Source organism: Oculina patagonica, chromosome 4, assembly GCF_052425735.1.
Source record: "Oculina patagonica isolate OP01 chromosome 4, crgOcupat, whole genome shotgun sequence".
Lineage (NCBI taxonomy): Eukaryota > Metazoa > Cnidaria > Anthozoa > Scleractinia > Oculinidae > Oculina > Oculina patagonica.
Genome location: NC_135761.1, coordinates 3,632,202 through 3,655,078, shown reverse-complemented (window position 1 = coordinate 3,655,078; position 22,877 = coordinate 3,632,202). Strand labels below are relative to the sequence as shown.

The 22,877-nt window shown below is 36.8% G+C and overlaps 4 protein-coding genes across 4 annotated transcripts in view; 1 reads left to right on the top strand and 3 right to left on the bottom strand.

Annotated features, from left to right (window-relative positions):
* LOC144651190 (5-oxoprolinase-like) overlaps positions 1–22,877 on the bottom strand; it is a 197,323-nt gene that overhangs the window by 81,805 nt on the left and 92,641 nt on the right. The window lies entirely within an intron of this gene.
* Positions 575–3,061, top strand: LOC144649165 (uncharacterized). Its single transcript, XM_078508623.1, has 2 exons — positions 575–907; positions 2,233–3,061. The coding sequence occupies exons 1-2, from the start codon at positions 833–835 to the stop codon at positions 2,521–2,523; spliced, it is 366 nt and encodes a 121-aa protein (XP_078364749.1). The 5' UTR covers positions 575–832; the 3' UTR covers positions 2,524–3,061.
* Positions 3,827–11,547, bottom strand: LOC144648099 (uncharacterized). The gene is made up of 3 exons (XM_078507734.1): positions 10,351–11,547; positions 5,350–9,771; positions 3,827–3,936 (listed from the first exon to the last, which is right to left on the bottom strand). The coding sequence occupies exons 1-3, from the start codon at positions 11,489–11,491 to the stop codon at positions 3,827–3,829; spliced, it is 5,673 nt and encodes a 1,890-aa protein (XP_078363860.1). The 5' UTR covers positions 11,492–11,547.
* Positions 16,342–22,877, bottom strand: part of LOC144649163 (sorting nexin-20-like) — an 8,009-nt gene continuing 1,473 nt past the window's right edge. Inside the window, exons 2-3 of the mRNA XM_078508620.1 lie at positions 20,815–20,984; positions 16,342–18,801 (exon numbers count right to left, since the gene is read on the bottom strand). Coding sequence (XP_078364746.1) covers positions 18,124–18,801; positions 20,815–20,984 — 848 coding nt within the window. The 3' untranslated portion in view covers positions 16,342–18,123. The remainder of the gene's footprint in view (positions 18,802–20,814; positions 20,985–22,877) is intronic.

The following is a 22,877-nucleotide window of genomic DNA, read 5'->3' as shown; positions in this document are numbered from 1 at the left end:
GTATATCGTAACATTCATGTTTGCAATCTGTTTGAGAAATGAGTTAACTAGTAAGCAATCTACGCAGGCTAGAGAGAGACGAGCTAAAGGAATGTTATGATCACAATCCATTTACGGGGGGTGTGTGGGCATGCTACCTCAGAAAATTTTGAAATTTCTAGGCTCGGAAATGCTATTTTCAGCGTTCTCCACCATATATTTCGTCGAAAAATAGATCTCATCAAGTGTTAAATGATGGCAGGTATTATCAGGTATTAATAGGACCTTTCCTTCTGCACGAATTTTTTTTTCTTTGCCTTCCCCTTTGCACGATTTTTTTTTTCTTGCCATTTTGCCTTGCATGAATTTTTTTTTTGTTTTTTCCCCACCCCCCCCCCCCCCATCACTTTTCTAATGGTCCGTCCCTTAATAAAAATAGACTATCATTTTTAGGTTTCCTGCGACACAAATATAAATTTTGGCTGTTGAAAAATCTGGTAAAATCCCAACCTCGTTCCCAGGGCTTTTCCCTTGGTGATTTGAAACGTGCGTTCCAAATCACCAAGGGAAAAGCCCTGGGAACGAGGTTGGTAAAATCCGTGACTGACATAGTCTCTTTAAAGGAGGGTTGTCAGTGGACTGATGAAATTCTTTTTAAAAGAGATGGTGCTAGGATTGTGTTTGCGTGACAAAACAGTACTTGCTGCACTAGGCAATAATGTCTTGATGTTTAATCTCAAAATATCAACAGAGCTGAGCAATATAAGAATGGAGATCTTGTAAACACGAGACATGTTCTAACTGAAGGTTGTCTTTTTCAGTGCCTGGAAAACTGAGAATTTCTTCTTGAAAAATGAATCCCGCAAAAATCGCTTTGAAGATAGCCGTGTTGGTGTGTTTGATTGCATTTATCGAGGCTGCTACGGAAGTGAGTTTCATAACAATCTAATGCTGCTTTGGTTTTGGCGGGATTCTCATCCTTACCTGATTTGCTTACCTGACAGGGATACAGTAAAAACCCGCGAGTAAGAACCTAACATTTAAGAACCTGTTAGGCTAAAATTTGCAAATTAGACCCCCTTTTTATAAGAACCTATTTAGCCTAAAATTTGGAAACAGGTTTTTATTTTCTAAAATTGATTAAAAATGTTAACTTTGGGAAAATAAGTTTAGACAAGGCATTGCTGTTCATGTATATAATGTTATGTTCTGAATGAAAGTGCTTCATTTTTACATAAACACTTATGTGGTATGCAAATTTTATACAAGGAATAGGCCGAATACCACTAAAAGTTCTATTAGCAACAATGAACATTTTTCTTCAGAAAATAAGAACCTATTAAGAATCCAAATAGCCTAAATTTGTGTTAACTACCATTTATGTAAAACCTGTTTAGGCTAATCTGGAAAAATTAGGTTCTTACTCGCGGGTATTTACTGTATTTGAAGTTTTATATATTTATGCATAATGCTTTAAGCTCCACTGAAGTCTTTTACGTCCCCTCTTGTCCCGGAATAATGAATGTTCTACCTTATGTCTTTGCAAAGCTTTAACAGCATTTATAGCAGGTAACACAAAATTCGCAGATGTTGTCGATTATTTCAGTCTTGGAATAACCTGAAAAGCAAAGGCTATGAAGTTAAAAATACACCTTATTACTAGCTCCCTAAATCTTCTGTTTTCTTTTCTTCTATTTGGTTCTAATAGGCAATGGCAATTTAAATACCAGCCGTATACATCAATAGGTTTCAATCTTTTTGTTATCTGTTACAACATAATAAAATTAAAAAAATGTAATGTGTTACAGTTGCATTTCAGCAATAAATTGGATGCAAATTATGGAAACAGTAATGAAAATTAAAGTTTAAGTAACTTGTGATTTTAACAATGTGTATTTTCACGTTACATGTACAAGTCCTCTAATATTATGAGAATGGAAGCACTGATTTATAAATTTCGGTATGAAAACTCTAGTTGTAAATATCTGATATGAAATCCATTGACTTTGTTTCGCTGTCAAATCTCCCCAGGCTATAGCCACATTGTGTCATTAAATTATCTGAGTAAATAAAATTAAAATTTAACGAGTCTTACCTTTGATTTAGATTTTATTTCCTATTCATCCGTCTGAAATGTAGAGAATATTCGACTTTTCCTTTTTTATTTCATTTCGGTTCAGGCAAAAGTGACTCGTTTAATTTTCAAATAAACAACACGCGAGTGCTGATAAAGATTCCTTTTATCTGTTTCAGTATGTGTCAAACGCACCAAGATCTAAAGCCGAACTCGAGGAAAAATGTAAAGAAGCATTTATGGGTGATGCTGTTCTCATGCTTAAACAATCTCGGGTTTACGATAGCTACGAGGACCGCAAATGCGATGACACAGACATGGGACCACCACCGAGAGGGGACTTTCCTGTAAAGTACTCGCTGAAAGCACGTTTGGTCAACCCCACTGGTTATACAAAAGACGGAAAGCAGGAATACATCGTGACATGCTGTTATAAGCAGCCATTGTCACGCCGAGGGATGATGTACTGAAACTGGGTCCGGCCCTGTTTTGGAGGTTTTTTATTGCTGTAGTAATTATCTTGTGTGAGAACTCGTAGTAAGCAATTCCTTGATGCTGTTTTTATTGGCCTAAACTATGTAGACTGAAGGGTCATTTATTCACACATGCACATGATATTTGATGATGTATTGCACTAGAACTGAGACAACTATGTCTGAATAAGTGATTTGATGCCCCTTAACACTTTCATAACATGTTTGTAAAATTTTATATACCCATCAACCTGTAATATTGCGTCTTTTAGAGCAGGGAGTGAGACTACCAGCTCAGTGTTATAACGTATTTGATGGAAAAATTTGTAACGACAATCACTGATTTGTGTTGGACAAATGAATAAATAAAGTTACACTGCAATTTTACAGATTAGTGTGTTGATACAGTATTGAAACTGGGGATAGGATCAGTTACGCTCTATGTCTATTTTACTGATATTACTGTAAGACCTTGTAAGATCTTAAAAGACCCATAACTCATTTCCCTCATCATTTTTTGCAAACTATACCTCGGGCGCGGACATCTAAAAATAACCGGCACGCAATGCATGCAAAGGCGGTGACGTTTCAGTATAGCAAGTCAGTATGTTTGAAGCCCAGACAGACTGGGAATAGACCTTTTGGGCTTTGTTTGTTTGTTGTCCCATTTCTGACTATGTGATGTTACCCTTGAGAATTACTTCACGATATTCAGAGAGTTAAAAGGAAATTCTCTAGGGAGCATTGTGTGATTTGTGATGGGCAATTGACACACAAAGCTAAAAAGGTCTATTGTTGTGAGTGAAAATGTGAGCCCAAAAAGCAAAAGATATCCAAGTAATTAAACACTGAAATAGACATCGTTGATTAAAGTTGATAGTTTAGAGACTGACTCATTTGCTATAAAAGGGGGAAAGGAGTTTGTCAAGTAAATAAAATTTTACAATAATTTCCTTTGGATGGTATTTTTTATTAAGTTGTGCATCCCAAGGTAAGGTTAGTTTCTAACCAATTTAAAAAAAACGCAAATATTGAGCTACTTTGATCACAAAATTGACATTTAAACTTGAACCATGCTAACTAAATGTCTTTCATTGTCACTTTGTTACATGGAATGCAACATAGTATGCAACTGTACTAGAAAGCCAGGAAGCTGTTACAACTTTGGCAGAAAAATACTGTCTTGAAATAATGCATCTTGATTAACTCTTGTTTAAATGCAGCTGATATTTGTCTTCACTGACTATACAATCTGTGATGCAGGATAAGACCAATAAGTCCAAAACATTGTTACTACATTTTAGAGGTAATACGACACTATAAGTGAAGTCCAGCAAGTAAGGTTGATACAGTATCTTGATGTACTCTTGTTTAAATGCTGCTGAAAGTTGTCTACACTGACTGTACAATCTGTGATGCAAGATATACAGTCCAATAAGATATGTTATCATTTGGAGGTGATACACACATACAGTACAAGTGGACTCCAGGAAGTAAAGTTGATACAGTGGTGAGCCAGTGAAGACCTCCGATTGAAGGGTCTTTTCATAGGTGAATCCGGAGATGTTTAACACAGTTTCTTTTCAACTTGAATGTTACCGCTACATGGTTGTTGCTGTGTGTTGTTTCAATATCTGTAGATAATAATGTAGATTGAAAGTGTTGGACATAACATGGCAATCAGTGGATTCTCTGAAGACTGTATCTTGTGCATTTTCTTGTTGTTTTACATTTCTGTTCTGTAAACATAATAAAAGAAAAAAATAATTAAAAATATTAATAATTTTTTAACAATAACTAATACAATGCACGTGCAATATTATGAGGTAACATACATGTATTTATACCGGTAACTTACATATCACGACTACGTGTACATGTAGATGCAGGGATGTCGCTAACGGCCGGCTGCCAGCCAATTTCACCGGTTAAAAGACTACTTATGGTAAATACAGCTGGAATTTCACATGAAAACCAAGACTTAGATAAACTTTTAGTGCTACGAAGGCCATAAAAGCCAACTGGCTTGTTGATGAGCCGGCTTAGTGTTTTCTTAGCAACATCCCTGTTAGATGTCACATCGATCATTATTAACATACATGTGTAATTACATGGACCAGAACAACAAATAACTACATTGTGTACTGTTCGTATACTTACCTAATAAGTACAGTTGCAATATGGTGGGTTTGTGACCCAAAGGGTCACAAGGAGGGGTGTGTGACCCAAATGGTCACAAGGGACTCAAAGGAGCCGTTACACAAATTTATTTAGACACCAAGGCTGATGAACTACAACACCTTAAAATGTAACACAAGTAGATACTAAATTCATTTAAATTTTCTTTCTTTCTGAAACACATACTTTACATGTAATTTATGCTTCCTTAAGACCTAATAGTGATCATTACAAATTTCTCCTCACAATGTCAATACTAAATTAAGAGAAGAGGTTAGGAGAATTACACTGTAATAAAATGGTCACCAAAGGGAAATTGCTTTGAACTTTTAACAAATTCTCCAAACAATTGCTATACGAAAATGTATGGAGATCAGTCAGGAGAATTTGTATGTGGATGATGGGGCATAAAAGGTTAATCATTTACTAGTCATTATAGCCTACAAAAATGTACATGTTTCTACTCTTTTTTGGTTGCTATCCACACAGCTTTATGGTCACTAAAGTATGTCTCGAGAACACCAGTTTGGACTCTTGATTCATTTAGATTTGTATAAATGTGATCAATTGTAGTTCTGTTATCAGTGGTAAAGCTTGAAATAAGTTGTTTATATCCATATGTTACAATCATTTGATTATGTATACTGCTGTGTTGTACACCATCATTAAAATCAATGTTAAAATCACCAAGTATTATATGAAAACGTTCTGTTGACATAATGGAATGAAGTTCTCTCAATGCTTGAAGCAAATGTCTCATTGGCACTTTTGGTGATCTATAAATGCCAGCAATAACAACATCTGGCAGACATTCAACTTTAATAATTGTTATTTCAACTCCATGCATATTTTGACATTTAGGATATTCATCATAACACTGAGCTCTGGTATAAACTGCAGTTCCATAGAATGGTCTTTGTGTATGCAACTGCCTATCAAACAATGCATCGTTTCTAAACAAGGAGAAGTCATTAATTTCAAATTCGTCATTTTGGTCAAACACCCACAATCTAGTTTCAACAAAGATATTTATATCTGCTGCCTTAACATTGAAATCATTTTTCACATCTGATATGTGCTTGTGAAGAGAACGTGCATTAAGAAAGACTATCTTGACAAAATTCTCACCAATGTCTGCAAGGGATATTATAGACGGCTGAAGATAAGCTGCTGTTCGCAATCTCTGCATTTCATTCTTAACTTTGTTACTCACAGTTATCTTTTTTTCATTGAGATTCTTTATATGCAATCCATCAATGGTAGTAACTCTGCTTAATGCAACATAATGAATGTGAGGAATAGCTCTTCTTGAAGTAAGATCAACTACAACCTTGGTTTCAGTGTCACCCTGAGAACGGTGAATAGTTTTTCCTGCAGATTGCCGTAAAGGAAATTGTTTTCGAACGATCTGAGCAGCTTTACCTCTTCCTACAAAAAATGTTACACAAACAGGTTTTATTGGTGTCCAACTCTGCTGGATATTATCACTGTAAAGGCTTCTATTTTCATTCCGAGTTTTCTCTCCAACTTTAGCATGATCAAATTCAACCCAAACAATTCCATCAGGACAATCAGAATTTAGCAGACTAATAAATCTCACTAAACCTGCACTACCATTCGTAAGACCATCATCCAATCTGATGTTTTGACAGACCTCAATCCTTTCATTTTCTGCAATTGCAAGACAGGCTGCTAATTGCATAGTTTTTCGTGGATCATCTGGAACCTGTTTCAATAGCCGTGCCTTTAATTCCTCAGACTGAGCACCAATGACACTATCAACTGCCTTGACAATAAATTTTCTGCCAGCTGCAGAATTATAAACTGACTTGTTAAACTCATCAACTCTGTCATTTTGAATGAATAGGTGGGGAGCATGTCTGAGATAGTTCTGATCAGGATCTTCAACGATTCTTGCTCTCAGTATATTCAAGTCATTCTCAGTGTGAATACCCTCACGCAGCCGGTTAAGAATTTCTGCAAACTCGCGACTCTCTCTTTGACGCATAATTTCATGTAATTCAAACATCTGAAAATGTTTCTGCCACAGATTAGCTGCTAAAGGAGCATAATCATTCTCCAAATCTTCAAAAACATAGCCATCAAATACTGGTTGAAGTTGAAACAAATCTCCAACTGCTATAATACTCACTCCTCCAAAATCATTATCTGTACCTATGATATCTTGGAGTCTTTTGTTAATTTGAATATTAAACATGGAATTTCCTACCATTGATACTTCATCAATGAAAATTATCTTCAAACCAGCAAATTTACATCTCAAGGAATTCAAACGACTGGCATCAAGCTTCTTATAAATCTTTAAGGACTGGTTTGCTGGCACTGCTAATGCTGTATGGATTGTACTTCCTTGAATATTATAGGCAGCTTTACCAGTCGGAGCAACTAGAATAGCTGTAATTTGATGAAAATCAACACCAGCTCTTGTGTTTAAATATTTGTAAACTGCTTGAAACAGTACTTTAGTCAAGTGAGATTTTCCAACTCCAGCGCCACCAGAAAGAAACAAATAGAAGGGTTCACTGGTTGTCTTCACAAGGTGTAAAACATGGTAGAAAAAATTTAACTGCTCGACATTTAGAGAACGAACAGCTTCCCTATACTCTTCATCTGGCAATTCATCAAATGAGATATTATGTTCATAATTACTAGTAGTACTAGCAGGAATTCCCAGATCTCCAGAAAGATCATAGTTCCCTACTTCTTCTGTGTTGCATACATGTTGACATTCATTTTCTGCAAGGTGACTCAGTTCTACATGTTGTGTGTTTGGAGCTACACAATCCCACATATCATCAGTGCTTTCTATAGTTTGTACATCATCTAATGCTTGCTCTAGTTGTTCACTACATGGTGCATACTGAGCCATTTGGTCATTTATCTGTTTTTTCAATATCTGACACCTCTCCATGTAATTCTCACAGTCTCCTAGCAAATCAGTATTTTCATCTCTCCAAGCAGTAAATAACATTAGCAGCTCACGATAGTGCTTTTCAGGATGACTTTCTCTATTAAACCATACACTTCTTATTACCCTAGCTTTTGACCGCTTCTGAGGTTCTTTTTTGCCCTTCTTTGATGTCAGCTCATTGCTACATGTATCAGTAATGTCTTTACCAACATCATCTTCATTGTTATCATCATCAAATATTTCTAATGGCAAACCATCAACATCAGTATTTTTGGATTTTTGTAGATTTTTAAGGTTTGAATTCCTATTGTCATACCAAGCGGCCCAATCAGCTAATGTCACATTCTCTAGACAAGATGGCCTTTTAGTATACCTTTTTATCAAGCCACCTGATTCAATATCTTCAGACTCATCTTCTAGCTGCTGTATGTCATCCATCGATTTCAAAAGACACACTCTTTCATCTGGTAAAGCTGTATTGATAAACACCACTTCACGAGAGGAGCGTCGCATTGGTAACTGAAGTACGATATATACCGCCTCTTGTGCACTTATTTCAACATTGTTTAAGAATTTGTTACCGATGTCACGCACTTGCTGTTTAATACTCAAATTTCCTTCTCGAGCTTCCTCACATGCTTTTCTCAAAAGTTCACTCATACCTCTCTGTGCCTTTGATACGTAAGAAACAACATATGTTGCACAAGAGTAGATATCTAGGATAAATTGGACATCCATGTTTGCTCTCCATGCAAGCAAGCAGTGCTTGTTATAATTATTGATTCGAAGTTCGTTTGGCTTTCGTTTCAAAAAAATTGTTGCCCTACTTAGGGAAGATCGAATAGCCAGAATATATTCTTCTTCAGCGACCGCAAGTTCATTAAGAAGTTTTTCAAATGAAATATTCTCTCCTTCCCTCATAGTATTAAGTTTTTCATTGATTTCTTTCCAAGTAGCCTTGTGTTGATTCAAAAGACTTGTATTCTCAATGTCACTTAAAGGATACAATATTTGAGTGCTTTTCATTGGAGGCTGAGGAAAATTAAATCTGCACTGTTTTTGAAACTTCTTTTTACAGGTAAATGAATGTTTATGTTCTTGACGAGAAACTAATTCATCTAGTTCACAGCCACTTGCAGGTTTTGAACAAGAAATGATTTTATCAACAAATTCACAAACTTTTTCGTCTGAATCTTCACCAAACTTTGGTGCACCTTCAATCCATAAAAGCATATGAATGTGTGGCGAGCCACGTTGTTGAAATTCAACTCGATAAAACCAATCTGCTATTTTCCCCAGTGGTGCACAATCACTTTGCAAAAATTTTACAATTAGTTGCTGAACTTGGAAATCAAAATGCCTTGCACATGTGACGGGATCACTTTGAATTAACCTTGACTTTTCCTCCCATGACAAGGCATTTAATTCATCATCTCTGTATACTTGGTGATCAATTAATTCACCTAACATTCTTAACAGATGATTCCACTTTGTTTCAGCTGCAGAAAAGCTACAAAAAAGTGTCGCAGATCCAAGTTGCCTTATCATGGCAAATAGATCTCTCTTAGACTTCTCAAAGTATGGTGGGGAACCACGAAGAGCTCTTAGAAATCGGTACCCTTCATTCAAATGAACTAATTTGTCTAAAGCACCTTCTTTTTTTAACTCGCCTGCTGTTAGTCTCTTTCCATTTGTTTTATGCTTTCGCAATGCAATCTGGCACTTGCCTAAAATTATTTTCATTTGCAGCTTTTTCAGTTTAAAGAAAATATTTTCCATACACTGAGCAACTCTACGATCAGAACGCCTTAACTCTGATTTGCAAATGTCACTATAATACACAGGTACATTTCTTTCCTTATTATCTGCTCTTGCGTGACCACAGAATATACCAGGATATGCTAGCTCTTCGCAATATTGGTCTTTGAAAATACTAATTGGATGATTGCTTTCACCTGGTGCAAAGTTCAAAACCTTTTCACGTTCACAATCTTCTACAAAGTCCGGGGATGTTAACATTGTGTCCAAAGTACCAGCACACATTTCAGATTCATCCACTTCATTCCAAGGGTCATTTACCTCCATTTCAGTTGGACAGGAATCCTTACAAAGATCTCTACTAGATAAATGCACATCTGTTGCACTAGATAAGCACCTTGATACATTCAAAGTTACTGGTATACCTACTAACGCTTTAAGAGAAATAGTGTTTGCTAATCCATACCCTTTCAAACATGTTTCTACAAGAACAACATTTTTGGGATCAAGCATTTTATATCTGAACAGTTTGACCACAACGGAAGTACTTACATTAGCTGTTGCTTCACTGAATTGAGAGGATGCATCATCTTCCATTGGTGGTAGATCATGTACAATGGCCATGTGTTCACTAAAAAGTGATTGCTCTTTTTCCCAGGCACTACACAAAGAACAAAAGAAAACCACTTCATTACTATTACAGTCATTTTTATGAAAAAATGGAATATAGTTACTCTCCTCACAACACTCAGTATCAGTTTCTACTCCATGATCATACAAAAGATGATTTTCTAAATTCATTGAGTCTATTAAAACTTGTTCACAGTCAAGGCAAATAAAAACTTTACCAAATTGAAATGAAAGCAATCGACTGTGTTCTGAAAAAGATTGCACAGTGGTATTCAGTGACTTAATTGAAGCTATAGGTGTATTGTTTTCTGTAAGGTTGCTTGAACTGCTGCAAGCACTATCATTTGACATGTCATTTTCATTAGACCCTGCAAACAAACCATTCCAATCTGGGTCCAGTTTGATACTTTCTTTCTTGTAAAGTGCACCATTTTCAGTCAACCACTTAGCTGCTTCAAAAACTTTGGATGGTCTTATGTTTTGAGACAGGACATAGTTCTTGTATTTTAATTTTCTCTTAAGCTGCACTTTGATAGTGTCTGTTTCAGTTGATAGTCTTGGTAAGATATTCACAGTATTAACAACATCAGCAGGAACATTCACTATGTTGCCATGAATTTTATATTGCTTTCCCCTAGCTGCTTCGTGTATCTTTTGAAAGATCAATCGTGGTGATACAAGCCTCCACTCTAGTTCTGTTAAGTCTAAATGGTCAGGTTTATGTGGAAAACTCATTTTATTCTGGACTGCACATGGAGGCACTTTATTCTGCTTCAGGTGATTATAACATGTATGACAAACCCATTGAGCTGTACAACACTGTTCATCTTTTCTTATGCATCTTAATACAGCTTCGTTATTAAGTTTTAGTACAGTATCAGTTCTGACAAGACTATGTTTGTACCATAACTGCTCACAACATGTGCAAACAAACGTTGGCCCTGAAGCAACCAGTTCACGAAAAATAACAACCAATTCATCACAAGATTTTTGTGTTTTGTCATTATCACAACCCTTTTTGGCCTTGTAAGCTTCTCTTCTTTTAATCGACCTCTCCTCTTTTTGTTGTTTAGTTTCAGTTTCCTTTACTCTTTGTTTTAATTCCCTTTTTGTCTTTAATCTTTTTTCTCGTTGCTCTTTGGTTTCAGTTTCCTTGCTTTTCCTATATCGTTCTCTTCTCTCTTGCAACCTATTTTCTCTCTGCTGTTTGGTTTCAGTTTCCTTGCTTTTCCTATATCGTTCTCTTCTCTCTTTCAACCTATTTTCTCTCTGCTGTTCGGTTTCAGTTTCTCGTCTTTTTCTCATTAGTTCTCGATGCTTCTTTAATTTATCCTCTCTTTGTTCTTTGCTCTCAATTTTCTTTTTTTTAATTCTTTGTTCCTTGGGCTTTCTTAACCTATTTTCTCTCTGCTCTTTGGTTTCAATTGCTTTTTTTCTATCATACTGTTCTCTATACATTTGTGACATATTGTTCCTTTCACCACATGTTTCAGCTTCTTTCCTTGCAGTTTTCTTTTCTCTAAACCTCTTGACAGCCTCCTGCAAAGCTCAGTGTGTTGCATTACAGGACATTTTTGTGCCATATTTTGTTTTGGTGAATCTTTACATGAATTCAAAATAGCTATGTGCCTCTTAAAAATAACCAGTAGGACAACACAACACACCATTTTAAGTGTATTGCAGTTTGTTATCTATGGCACACAACCAGTGGTTTTTGCTGTGATGACTGCATGAAGTTGGGGTAAGACATAACCAGAAACCAATATTCACAACTTTGCAACGTTTTCTTTATTTCAATATCCATCCTAGCACCCAGTGGATGTTGCAAAAAGCTAAATCAGTGCAATGATACACCCCTGGAAAACTATTATAACAGTACAGCTTTTCTATAAAATAGCACACATGTTAAATTTATTTTTTTTCCTTTAATGCAATACCATGTGTACGAAGAAAAAGTCATTTTCAAGGACAATTTTGTACACTGTATTATACTGCATTCACAAATGTATGGTCGTATTTGTGCAACCTATTGGCAAATTTTAAGCATTTTGAAAACACTACAAATATTCAGTGTTGCCTAGAAAAATTGCTTGGTTCAAGAGCAAAACAAAACTAACCATTCATACTACTATCTAACACCCTACAAATGACAGAAAATTTTGAGTCAAGAGATAGATGTACTTGGGAACTTCGTTAACGAGAGTGGAACAATGTATAAATATAACAAGCACGTAACAATTTACGAACGTATGATCGATCGGATGACAAACCAAACCAATATGTATACATCTGCTACTGTTACGAAACGCATGAGTTCCATCCGGTTGAATGAAACCAATCCTGCAACTGTGGTGGAGAATACAGCATAAATGACTTACCCTACTATTTGATTGAATTCAATATAACATAATTTGATTTTCGAAAACAGTCGAAGCTATTGATCAGCGTGCAAGCTCCTTGCTCCCACGGCCGTCCTTCGCGTTGCGTTGTGTGTAAATGTGGATTCAAACACTGGCCTTACTTGAAAGATGCCTCCTAGAGAGAAATATACATTCGTATTCTTTTAAAACTCGTCCACAAGTTCGCATTACAACTTGGAAACCATCGCGCTGTCTGCGTTCGTCCGCCATTTTGAAAATTGAGATTTGTTTTGATATGCGATCGGTAAACCAAAAGGCGGCTTCCCATTGGTTGAAAGCCAAGTTGGCCCTGTCCTAATATATTAGGATAATCCGGACTGATCAGCAAGCTTTCTTTGTGTTCTTCTGATTGTGCTTGTTTTCTCTTTCTGCTATTGTTAACTACATTTTCTTTTCTTATGTCTGATTCAAAATTGTGACATTGACTTTGACTGCATGATCCCTGGCACCCTACAGTGTCATCTGTTGTAGAAAATGGTACACTTAGAGCACTAGAACTTGTGTACCTGCAGTTTTGATTAACTGATAAATTTTCAACTTTCATACCCAACACTTCAAATGGCACTACATTCTTTTCTCTGTAGAAGTTTTGCAGATACTGCACCATTTCCTGTACACTAGTAAATTCCAACAGTACTGCTGTTCCATTTGCAGCAATGTTACCATGGATATCTCGTGAATGAGAATCAAAAATTCTATAATTACCTTTGTTGTCAATAATAATAGCAACCGTATTGATTTCAACAGTCAACAGAAAGGCATCATAGTCTTTTATTAACATATTTAGTACATGTTGCAATGGGAAAAAACAGTCTCTTACATCAGACATGTGTAAATCGCCAGCAAAACTGCTGCTAAAATTAATGGAAAAGTTTTCGTCATTTATGGACAATGCAGATGGAATCTCAGATAGCAACAATCTGTCTTTCCCTACTGACTTGCTAATATGAGAATAAAGCACATTGCCTTGAATCAAAACTTCATTTAGCTGATCTCTTGACCACGATGCATTATTTTTACAATTGTAAACAACTGCAGTTAGGCACATCGCTACGCATTGGTTGCCAGCATTTCTTCCAAACAGTGCAACATCACCTTGATTATAGTCAGCCGTGACAGTTTTTGACGAATTCACAACGTAAAAAGGGCCAGGATTCATCTCAACATCATTGGCAAGTCGAATCAACAAGGGAATATAGAAACGATAAAGACAAATTTGTGTAAACCAAAGCCTAGCGTAATAAGCCATTTGCCATGAACGGATTACTCTTTTTAATGTTGGCAGATATATCGCTTCCAGGTAAAACATAAACAACAGCATAGACCAGAATTTCCCTTTCATACGATCCGAGTATTCTTTGGCCTTCAAATGAACGTCATGTAACCCCACTGCTGCTCTATATTGCATTAAAGACACCATAACCTACGGTAGTTAATACACGTTCAAGCAAATAAAACTTAGATAGCTCACCTTTCTATCTTTTGCAATCTCAGCAGTTTTGATAGTAAACTTCTTCTGTACTGATCACGTCTTCAGTTAAGCTCAAATCACAATGTCGCCAGTAGTTAAGATGACAAATATTTCAATTCTGACAGTGTTTATATTGCTTTCAATGGTTATATTCAGTTCAACTTCAGTTATGACAGGACAGGGTCTGACCAAAACAGCTCACCGACACGTAGCGTAGAGCTCGATGCGTAAACCACAATTTATGTAGACCCTCGACCTATCTCGTGTGCGAGTATGTCGATTTAGCTGTATGTGTGCACTACCAGTTCTTTATGTGTTTGTAGGTGAGCGCAAAAATATAACAGCTACAAATCTTGAAGTCAAGGCTTCTCGCTACAAGAAAATACTCACAAGTTCACAATCGCGCGACCAAGATGGCGGACAGGCAAATACAAATACCTCACGTGACCTGTCGCATGTGCTTTGTTACCAATCCTCTCTCCTCTCTCTGTTCTCTACGATATCGATACGATATTTGCCTTTTTTCTCGATATCGATATCGATATCGATATTATGACGTCCCTTTCGTACTGACGTCATTGGTATGTCACGTGATTTGTTTGACCATACAAAGGACAGTCCTGGCATTATAAATATTAGCCAGGAATGTTGATTTTTGGTCTTTTTGTTTCACTGTGGACTAGATCAAGTCAAGGCAATAGAAAAATGCAAATATTGACAAGAAAATCAATATTTGTTTGCGCAAAAGTGCATTTTTAAACCTCAGGTGCTGACCAGAAGACCGCAGGCTCAGGTCACGTGTTCAGTATCGAAAGTGCGATATTTTTCGAAAGTATCGATACTTTTCAAATTTGTCAAAATATCGATGTATCGAATATTTGGTATCGAGTATCGGCCCATCCTTAGTTCTCACACGAACGAACCCTCCATCGTGCCCTGGCATATAGGCGTCACCGCCTAAATGAATCTATGTTTTGCGGTGTTTTGTAAAATTCTGGGTGACTTGGGAGGAGATAGGTTTTCTCAAACGAATAGTAAAATTTAGGGAAAGAAGAAATATTGAAGATTTAATGCAGAGGCGGCGGAGCGTTTTGGAACGTGATGGGAGGGGGGGGGGGGGAGGGTTTGCTAAGACTGACCTAAAAATACTCGGCAGGTTTACATATTTGGAGCAACTTTTTTCTGTTTTAGCAACTTTTTGTTTTCTTAGCAGTTTCTAAACCAAAGATGTCCGAAGATTCTCCGATTGTTGTTCGAAGGCCATACGAACGTTTTCGATCATTTTTCGAACTTTTCCGAAGAGAAACGAAGTTTCCCGAAGACTTCCAGGGAAGCCGTTTCGAAAATGTTTGAAGACCCCTCCGCCGCCTATGTAATGTGATTTAAAACAGAGCATTTGAAGTTAAGCTCTCGAGGGATGATCATAATTAAGCGCTTTGGTTTATCAAACACAAAAGAGAGGATTCTAAATTCTTCTACTGTTAAACACCATACCGAGAAGTCTGCTTTCTTTCTCAACTTTACGCCCTCATTTGTGGTTTGCGACCTGAACGCAATCAACCGACCACTGAGAGTTATCAATTCTGAGATATTATTAGCTTTCAACTTTCAGTTGTTCCCATCAATTAGTGTCATCAGGACATCTCAATCCCAGCCAACAGGAACAGACCCAATTATTAACAAAATAATGCGTGGCCTTATAGCTTAGTTCTATAGTCACGAGTTCGATTCCCGTACAATTGTTAAATAGGAAACGATAGCTCAGCCAATCACATTGCAGAGTTTGCATTACATACTACACATTAGTAGGATTCTATTAATGTGTAGTATGTACAGTTGCCCCACTCCTTGGTCGTGCTAGGTACTTACACTGATCAGAGCCCCATGCTTCCCGAAAATAATTGATTTTTAATAAACAAATATACGTGTCGAGAAGTGAAAAGACAAATGTGTACAGTAGTTTAGTCCCACCACAGGCGGCCCAGGCTCTCTCGTTAATTATTTGCAACGGTCGTTGTCGGCTCGACTCAAGCGATCGAAAATATGCTTCATAAATTGACGAATTTGAGATCTTTCGTTCCTAAATTACAATAAACTGTAAGCCATATAAATAAAGATCACTTACCTATTGTTGATTGTCTGTTATTGTGTGATTTTGAGGGGTTTTGGGACGTTTATTCCCCACTCCGCTGACGCCCCCTACTAATTTCTTTGGTATTAGTAGGGGGCGTCAGCCGCAATGGGGAATACGTCCCAAAACCCCTAGAATCACACAATAACAGACAATCAACAATAGGTAAGTGATCTTTATTTATATGGCTTACAGTTATTGTAATTTAGGAACGAAAGATCTCAAATCGTCAATTTATGAGCATATTTTTCGTCGCTAGTCGAACCGACAACGACCGTTGCAATTAATTAACGAGAGAGCCTGGGCCGCCTGTGGTCCCACAACTTGTCCATAACTCCCCCACGGAAGGGTTTTTTTTTCCTAAGTCCCCCACCTCTCTAAAAATTCAAATTTAGCTTCATACATTTCCTTCAAAGTTTTTGGTCTCCGAGCCCGGTTCTCCGAGACCACCCCCACCCCCAGGAATTTCCAATCCCTTCTGTGGGGGGAGTATGGACATTTTCTGGAACAAGACAAAATTATGCATAATATTTTGTATACCTTTTAAAAGCACTTTAGTTATTACTACTATACTTGTTTTCTAAACCTTGAAATGAAACGATTTTTTCTCAAATTTACCGGTAAGTAAAAATAATCCACTAAACCTTGTACATAACATGCTATTGTATGGAACTATTGAAACATCTTATTACATTTTTTGGTGTTTACTTAAAATAGAAATTGGAAGAACTAATTCAGGCCACTGTCTACGTATTCTCTTGCCACAATTTGTGGTCTCGTCTTCCAAAATAATGTTTCACATCATTTAGGCCCTGGTAGGGTGAGGACCCTGATATCACTTATCTGAATTTTAAAATGTCCCACATGACTGTTTTATCACTACTGGTAACTACGGTAATTCATGTTTCTGTTGGATATTGAAAACAAATCTTTTGTCCTGGTCAAAATTTTACTCATCAAACCTCAAAGATTAAGGGCAAGTGTGTTTCATTTGCTGTGGTATCACATCAATCAAGAAAAGACAAAAAAATAAATAATGGTCTGCCAAGTTCAGTAGGGAACTCATTTCATGTAACAGGCGTTTAATCGAATAAATAAGGTAATTGCTATCAGAATTTGTTAAACAGCAATTCCTTGTTGATAATTCTCAACTTGATGCCAATTTTTCAATATTTGGCCATAAAAAGACCGTCTTTCGTTGAAATCTCATTGTGTGTGCCGTTGCTACTGTTTTGGCTGCGTCACCTGTTGAAATCCACCCTGGCAGGGCCTCATAATATAATAATAATTATTATGGATTTGTAGTGCGCAAATTCCATACGTATATGTTCAAATGCGCATTACAATTAATTTACCTCAACAATGAACCTCACATGCTAGCCTGCGAATACAGCCACCTCTCATTCACTCCCGCTACATAGTAGCGGGAGCATGCTAAAAGTTTAAATTACAGCGAAAAAACTAAAATTCTCAAAAACTAAGTTACAGGTTAAAAATTACAAGCCCTAAAATACAATTAAAACCTAACTAAAATCTATTATTTACAAAATTATTTTACATCATAATAATTACAACAAATTATTTGTCATGCAGATATAGATACAAAGTACCTAGAGGCAAGAAAAGGATGTGCAGTAATTATTGATAGAATTCTACGATAGATGATCAAGGCATTCTGCATTTTTACAGATATTGTTATCACTGAAGGGTATATTTACATGTACAAAAATTGTTGCAAAGACCTTGAAACAACTCTAGGATGTCTTTCAGACATTTCTACACATTTGTAAGACTGTCAGAACCCTGTACAAACCCTGTGTTGAGTGAACACTACCCATGTACTCCATTTTAAGAGCTGATTATTATTACAGTCATGACTGGCACTTTGATGTGGCCCTGCTTGACTCTATGGAGTGAATGGATTCAAATGCTTATTCCTAACCCAAAAATATTTTCTCTCTACAGATTTAAATTACACCACCCCCTTGTCGACGATTTAATTTATATATTCTAGTCAACTGTCTGTTTGTTGTTAAAATTATTTGCTATACTATTGTTCAGTCGCATAAAACAATTTTTACTTGTTAAACCTTGTAACAGCAAGCTCTCGTAGTGTGAAGGCACAATCAATGTCTATCCCACTCATTCTTTGAACCCGAGACAAACGTTTCTGTATTGCTGTCTTGTCTTTTTGCAGTTTCCATTTTAATGCCACTGCTGTGTCAAGCAAGGGGATCAAATAGGAACAGAAATGATCCTCTTCGATTAATTCTAGTGCAACAGTTGCATAACGATCGGCCTCTTCAAATTTACTTTGAGCCTCCTGTACAACAACGATTGCGGCTAGGGTTGCAACTATCTCTCTCACTTGATCACACAATTTAACTTGTAGATGTAGACTGTTCAGTAAAAGTTTCAAGCTGTGCTTCAGTTCACCTCCCTTCAGATTTTCTGTTGCTTCTCGTAATCCCGGCAGATAGAAGAATTCTCTAAAAGCTGGATGGAGATAAACTTCCTTATGATGGTAAATCTTTTGTAGGAAAGACTCAAAGGCACATCGTCTGGACTCAATCACTTCTGGATTTAAATTGCTTTTTTGACCAAAGACTTTTCCAGGAAAGTTAACATTTTCCAATAAGTTAGAATGGTCTTTTTTGAGTGCTTTGTACAAAGCTGCAAAGTCGGAGTACCGTCTTTCTATCATAGCCTTGTCCGTATCAATGCCATCTGTTCTCAGGACCATAAGAGAGTAAAACTGAAAAATAAATTTTATTAATTTATAAATTAAATTGATTAACTAAAACACTCCTCTGAAAGAGGGGGGAGGGATTGAATAGGTTCAAAGATCAACGGATTTGGCCTTAAGAAATTGTGGATTGTGGACTTTTTGCAGACTTCAGATCTTTGATAGGAAACTTCTTGAAATTGGCATAAAAAAAGTGTGATGGGCCAGAAAATATCACAATTCTGTGGATTTGCATATGCCTATTCACCCCCTTTCTTTTGTTACTTACTGCTATTGTTTTGCTAAAGGTGACTTATGAAACCTTTTTTTTGTAAATAGTAAACATTTTAAATCATACCACCACCTGCTGCACTAATGCAATCCAAAAGAAAAATACTGTGACATGACATGAGCAGGTCCAGATGGGTTGATGTGAGCTGACCTGGAAAAGCTGCCTGGCCTGTTCACATCAACAGTGTAATTCAGAACATTCACCAACTGAAGAATTTTTCAGGCTTTATAAAGGTGGTGTGATAAAATACTGGTACTTTCAATATATTCCATCAAATATTTTTCGCGAGCATGATTGACCTACAACATGTCACCTGATGCAGCCAAAACGTTGGGGAATATCAGGTGATATTCCCCAAGTGATATTCCCCACCCCCTTTCAAACTTTGTGTTTTACGTTGAAACTGTAGTTTTCATCCCGACCAAATTGTAAATTGGGTAGAACTGAACATTTTGAACAGGCTAATGATATTTTGAATGCAGACAAAATTACTTCCACATTTAAAAACTTTTGAACAAGATCATTTCCAAAATGAGGGGCCTTGTGTGAAACCAAATGCGCACGCTGCCCATATATGGTCAAACTGTGTTATGTTATCTGTCATCTGTACATAACAGATATCCTGCGATATATGTAGGTCGTGAAGATTTGTCCAAAGTCTTGTAGAGTGCTGCATGATTAATTTTTGCAAAATGTGTTTCCTTGACAAAATTTTAATCATAAAACAATTATCCTACTCAATCTTGCGGAACATCATCTGATTTTACCCACTTGGCCTACGGCCTCGTCAGCTAATTATCAGGCGATATTCCGCCCGATTTCGCAGTATAATTGTTAAATATTTTCGTGCCAAATGGAGTCTTTTGTTTATTTATTGCCTGAACAAGGATGGGCCATATGGGAAAAATATTTGGCCCTTGGTCATTTTTCACTTTGGCATGCTCAGTCCATTTGAGTCAAATGTTCTCTTCTGTCAAGCCCTTCCGCTTCCATAGATCATAATAGTTAAAAACATTATTCAACTAATGTCAATCAGACACCACAGGAAGATTTCATATCAACAGGTGTTTATTTTAAGCAATTTGGTCATTCAGCATGCAAAAGCCAAAATTAACAATCCACAGGGCCAAAAGAATTAAGATATTCTCCTAGTGACAGGCCCTCACGCTTGGTTAACAAGATTTATGTGCATATATTAAGACCAGTGCTACAGCAGATCTCCAGGTTCAATACAAAATGTAACATTATCTACAGTAGAACTGTGAATATTACTATCATCAGGCCCACTGTAGGTTACCCCTGCAGCCCCGTACAATTACCGTATTTATTCGATTAAACGCCGCCCTTGAATAAACGCCGCATTTTAGAGCAGAAATATTAATAAACGCCACCCTCGAATAAACGCCGCATCATACGGCATTTATTCGTGTTATAGACTCAAAAAGCAAATTAATGCAGTAACTATCAAGTTTGAGCAAGCCTAAAGTAATTATTTTCCCTGATGGTAACAATGTTTTAAGATATTGAAAATGACTTTTGAGACAAGTACTACAACATATTTCTGTTTTCAAAGTTCAAAATTAATGTTTAGTTACCATGCTGTTGTTTGCAAGAAATTAATTTGAATTTTAAATAAATGCTGCCCTTATATAAATGCTGCCCTCGAATAAACGCCGCAGTGGAATCACGAAAAATTTAATAAACGGCGTGGTGTTTATTCGAATAAATACGGTAACTATAAAAGGACTTACCACACATTGTTTCCGCTGGTGTTCCTGTATCCTAGTTGAAAAGACTTCAAACTTGATATTCTGAGGATGAGAACCAACAGATATTGCATGGCCTCTGCAAATACTATCTGTTTGATCCTCATCCTCACAATCACTGCTGTTATCCTCTGGCAAAAACACAATGCCTCTCCCTAAAACCAAAAAACACTGACTACAATCAAGAAGTAACGGAGCTATTTTTTATTGAGTGTAGTTAAGCTAAAACAAAGTAAACACTCTGGCCAATCAGAAAGGTTGCACAATCCAGTGACCAACCAAAACTCAAACAAATGCATGCAGCTGGCACAAAGTGTGGGAAAACACATGCGAGCGAATCTGATTGGTTCTGGTTTTACCTCAGATTGGTTGAGAGTGGCACAAGTTTTTTTTTAAACCCAGTCACTAAGTGTAGTAATGGAAAACCAAATTAAAGGTATGTGGAATAACTTTTGACATTTAAGTGAACATTGTTTCACTAGCATAAAGAGACTACTGCAGGGCTTCAAATGATTTTTTTCACTTGAAAGGACATATGTCCCACTAAGACACCATCTTGGTCGGACAAAACAAAATTGTGGTTGGACAGATTTTTATGCATAAAAAAAAAAAAAAAAAAAAAACCGACATCGTCCAACCACACTTGGAATTTCATCGGAGATGAGCAAATTTTGGTCGGCCAATGTCTGATGACTGACTGTTATTTGCAGCCTGCTAGACAGTAGGAATAATTCCTCTGAGGCCAACTCACTGGTACTCATTTATATATGTTGTGGTTTAAATTTTTCCTTGGTTTAATTTTTTTTTCAACGAGTTTTCTTTTTATTTCTCTTTGTTTCAGATTATGATAATCAATATAAAACAATGAAAATAAAAATCAAAGTGGTTTGAAAAATTTTAAACAAGAAAAATTTAAACCACAACATATACCTGGATGGAAAGAGACACTGTGAAACTTGTTACAAATATCATTTCAACACGAAGTTGAGTCAATCAGCTCTTAGATCTTGTGATAAGCTAGCTTTGATTGTTCTGATTGTACGACAAGCTAGCATTGATTTGTTCCGAGTCTGTCAGTTCTTAGCTTTGATTGGTTCCAATTTTCCCTTTAATTAACAATTGGTTCATGCTTTAGCGTGCTCCATCGAGTTATGGAGCACGCGGGAAGTTTGGAGAGCACGAAAGAAGCGTAAGAGTTGCCCGAGGCGATAGCCGAGGGCAACTCTAGCTTCTTGAGTGCTCTCCAAACTTCCCAAGTGCTCCATAACTCGATGGAGCACAGCTAAAAGCATGAACCAATTGTTTTATAACATTGCCGGTGGAATTGTGCATCGAAACCGGCCGCGAGAAAAAAAACTGTGTTTATTGTGTGCAGTGCGAGAACATAAACTTAGCGGTCGAGCAATAAATTACACATGTACAAGTTTGTACAATTGGAGCAGTTTGTGTCAAATGGCTGATAAATTGACTAAGTTTATACGGTGGCAGAGCGAAGGGGAAAAATGACGAAAACAGCAAATACTGCTGTTGATTCTGAATTAAAATTAAAATGTTTACTCCCGAGTGGAAGAAACACAAAACAATCTCGAACAGCCGAACAGATTCCAAGGGTTGAAAGAGTCAAAGAATTCGGTTCCATGCTTAGTTTTAAGTATTTTTGTGGACCGATTTAATTTGTATTGATGAAAATAAACATTTATTTTTGAAAACGGTAGTTGAATGAAGCGCCCGAGTTCATGAAGTAAATTTTTCCCGAGCGGCAAAATCACAACAGAGCCGTAGACGCTTTGGTGTAATGCTTGAAACGCGAAAACTTTCGTCAGGCAGCTAGTTTTTAGTGCCATCGAGCTGTTGTCATTCATGGTTGGCCCATTCTTCCACGACAGGGCCGTGAAAAAATGATTTTCGTCCTTCGAGACTCGCACGTTAGTTGTTGTTGTTTGAATAAAGAAAAGCACAAAAAAAAACTTTGACGGCAAAATCCGAATTTATTTTCTCTTTCGCTCCCCGTCTCGTAATATGAAACAGCTTACCTTGTAGCTCGTATC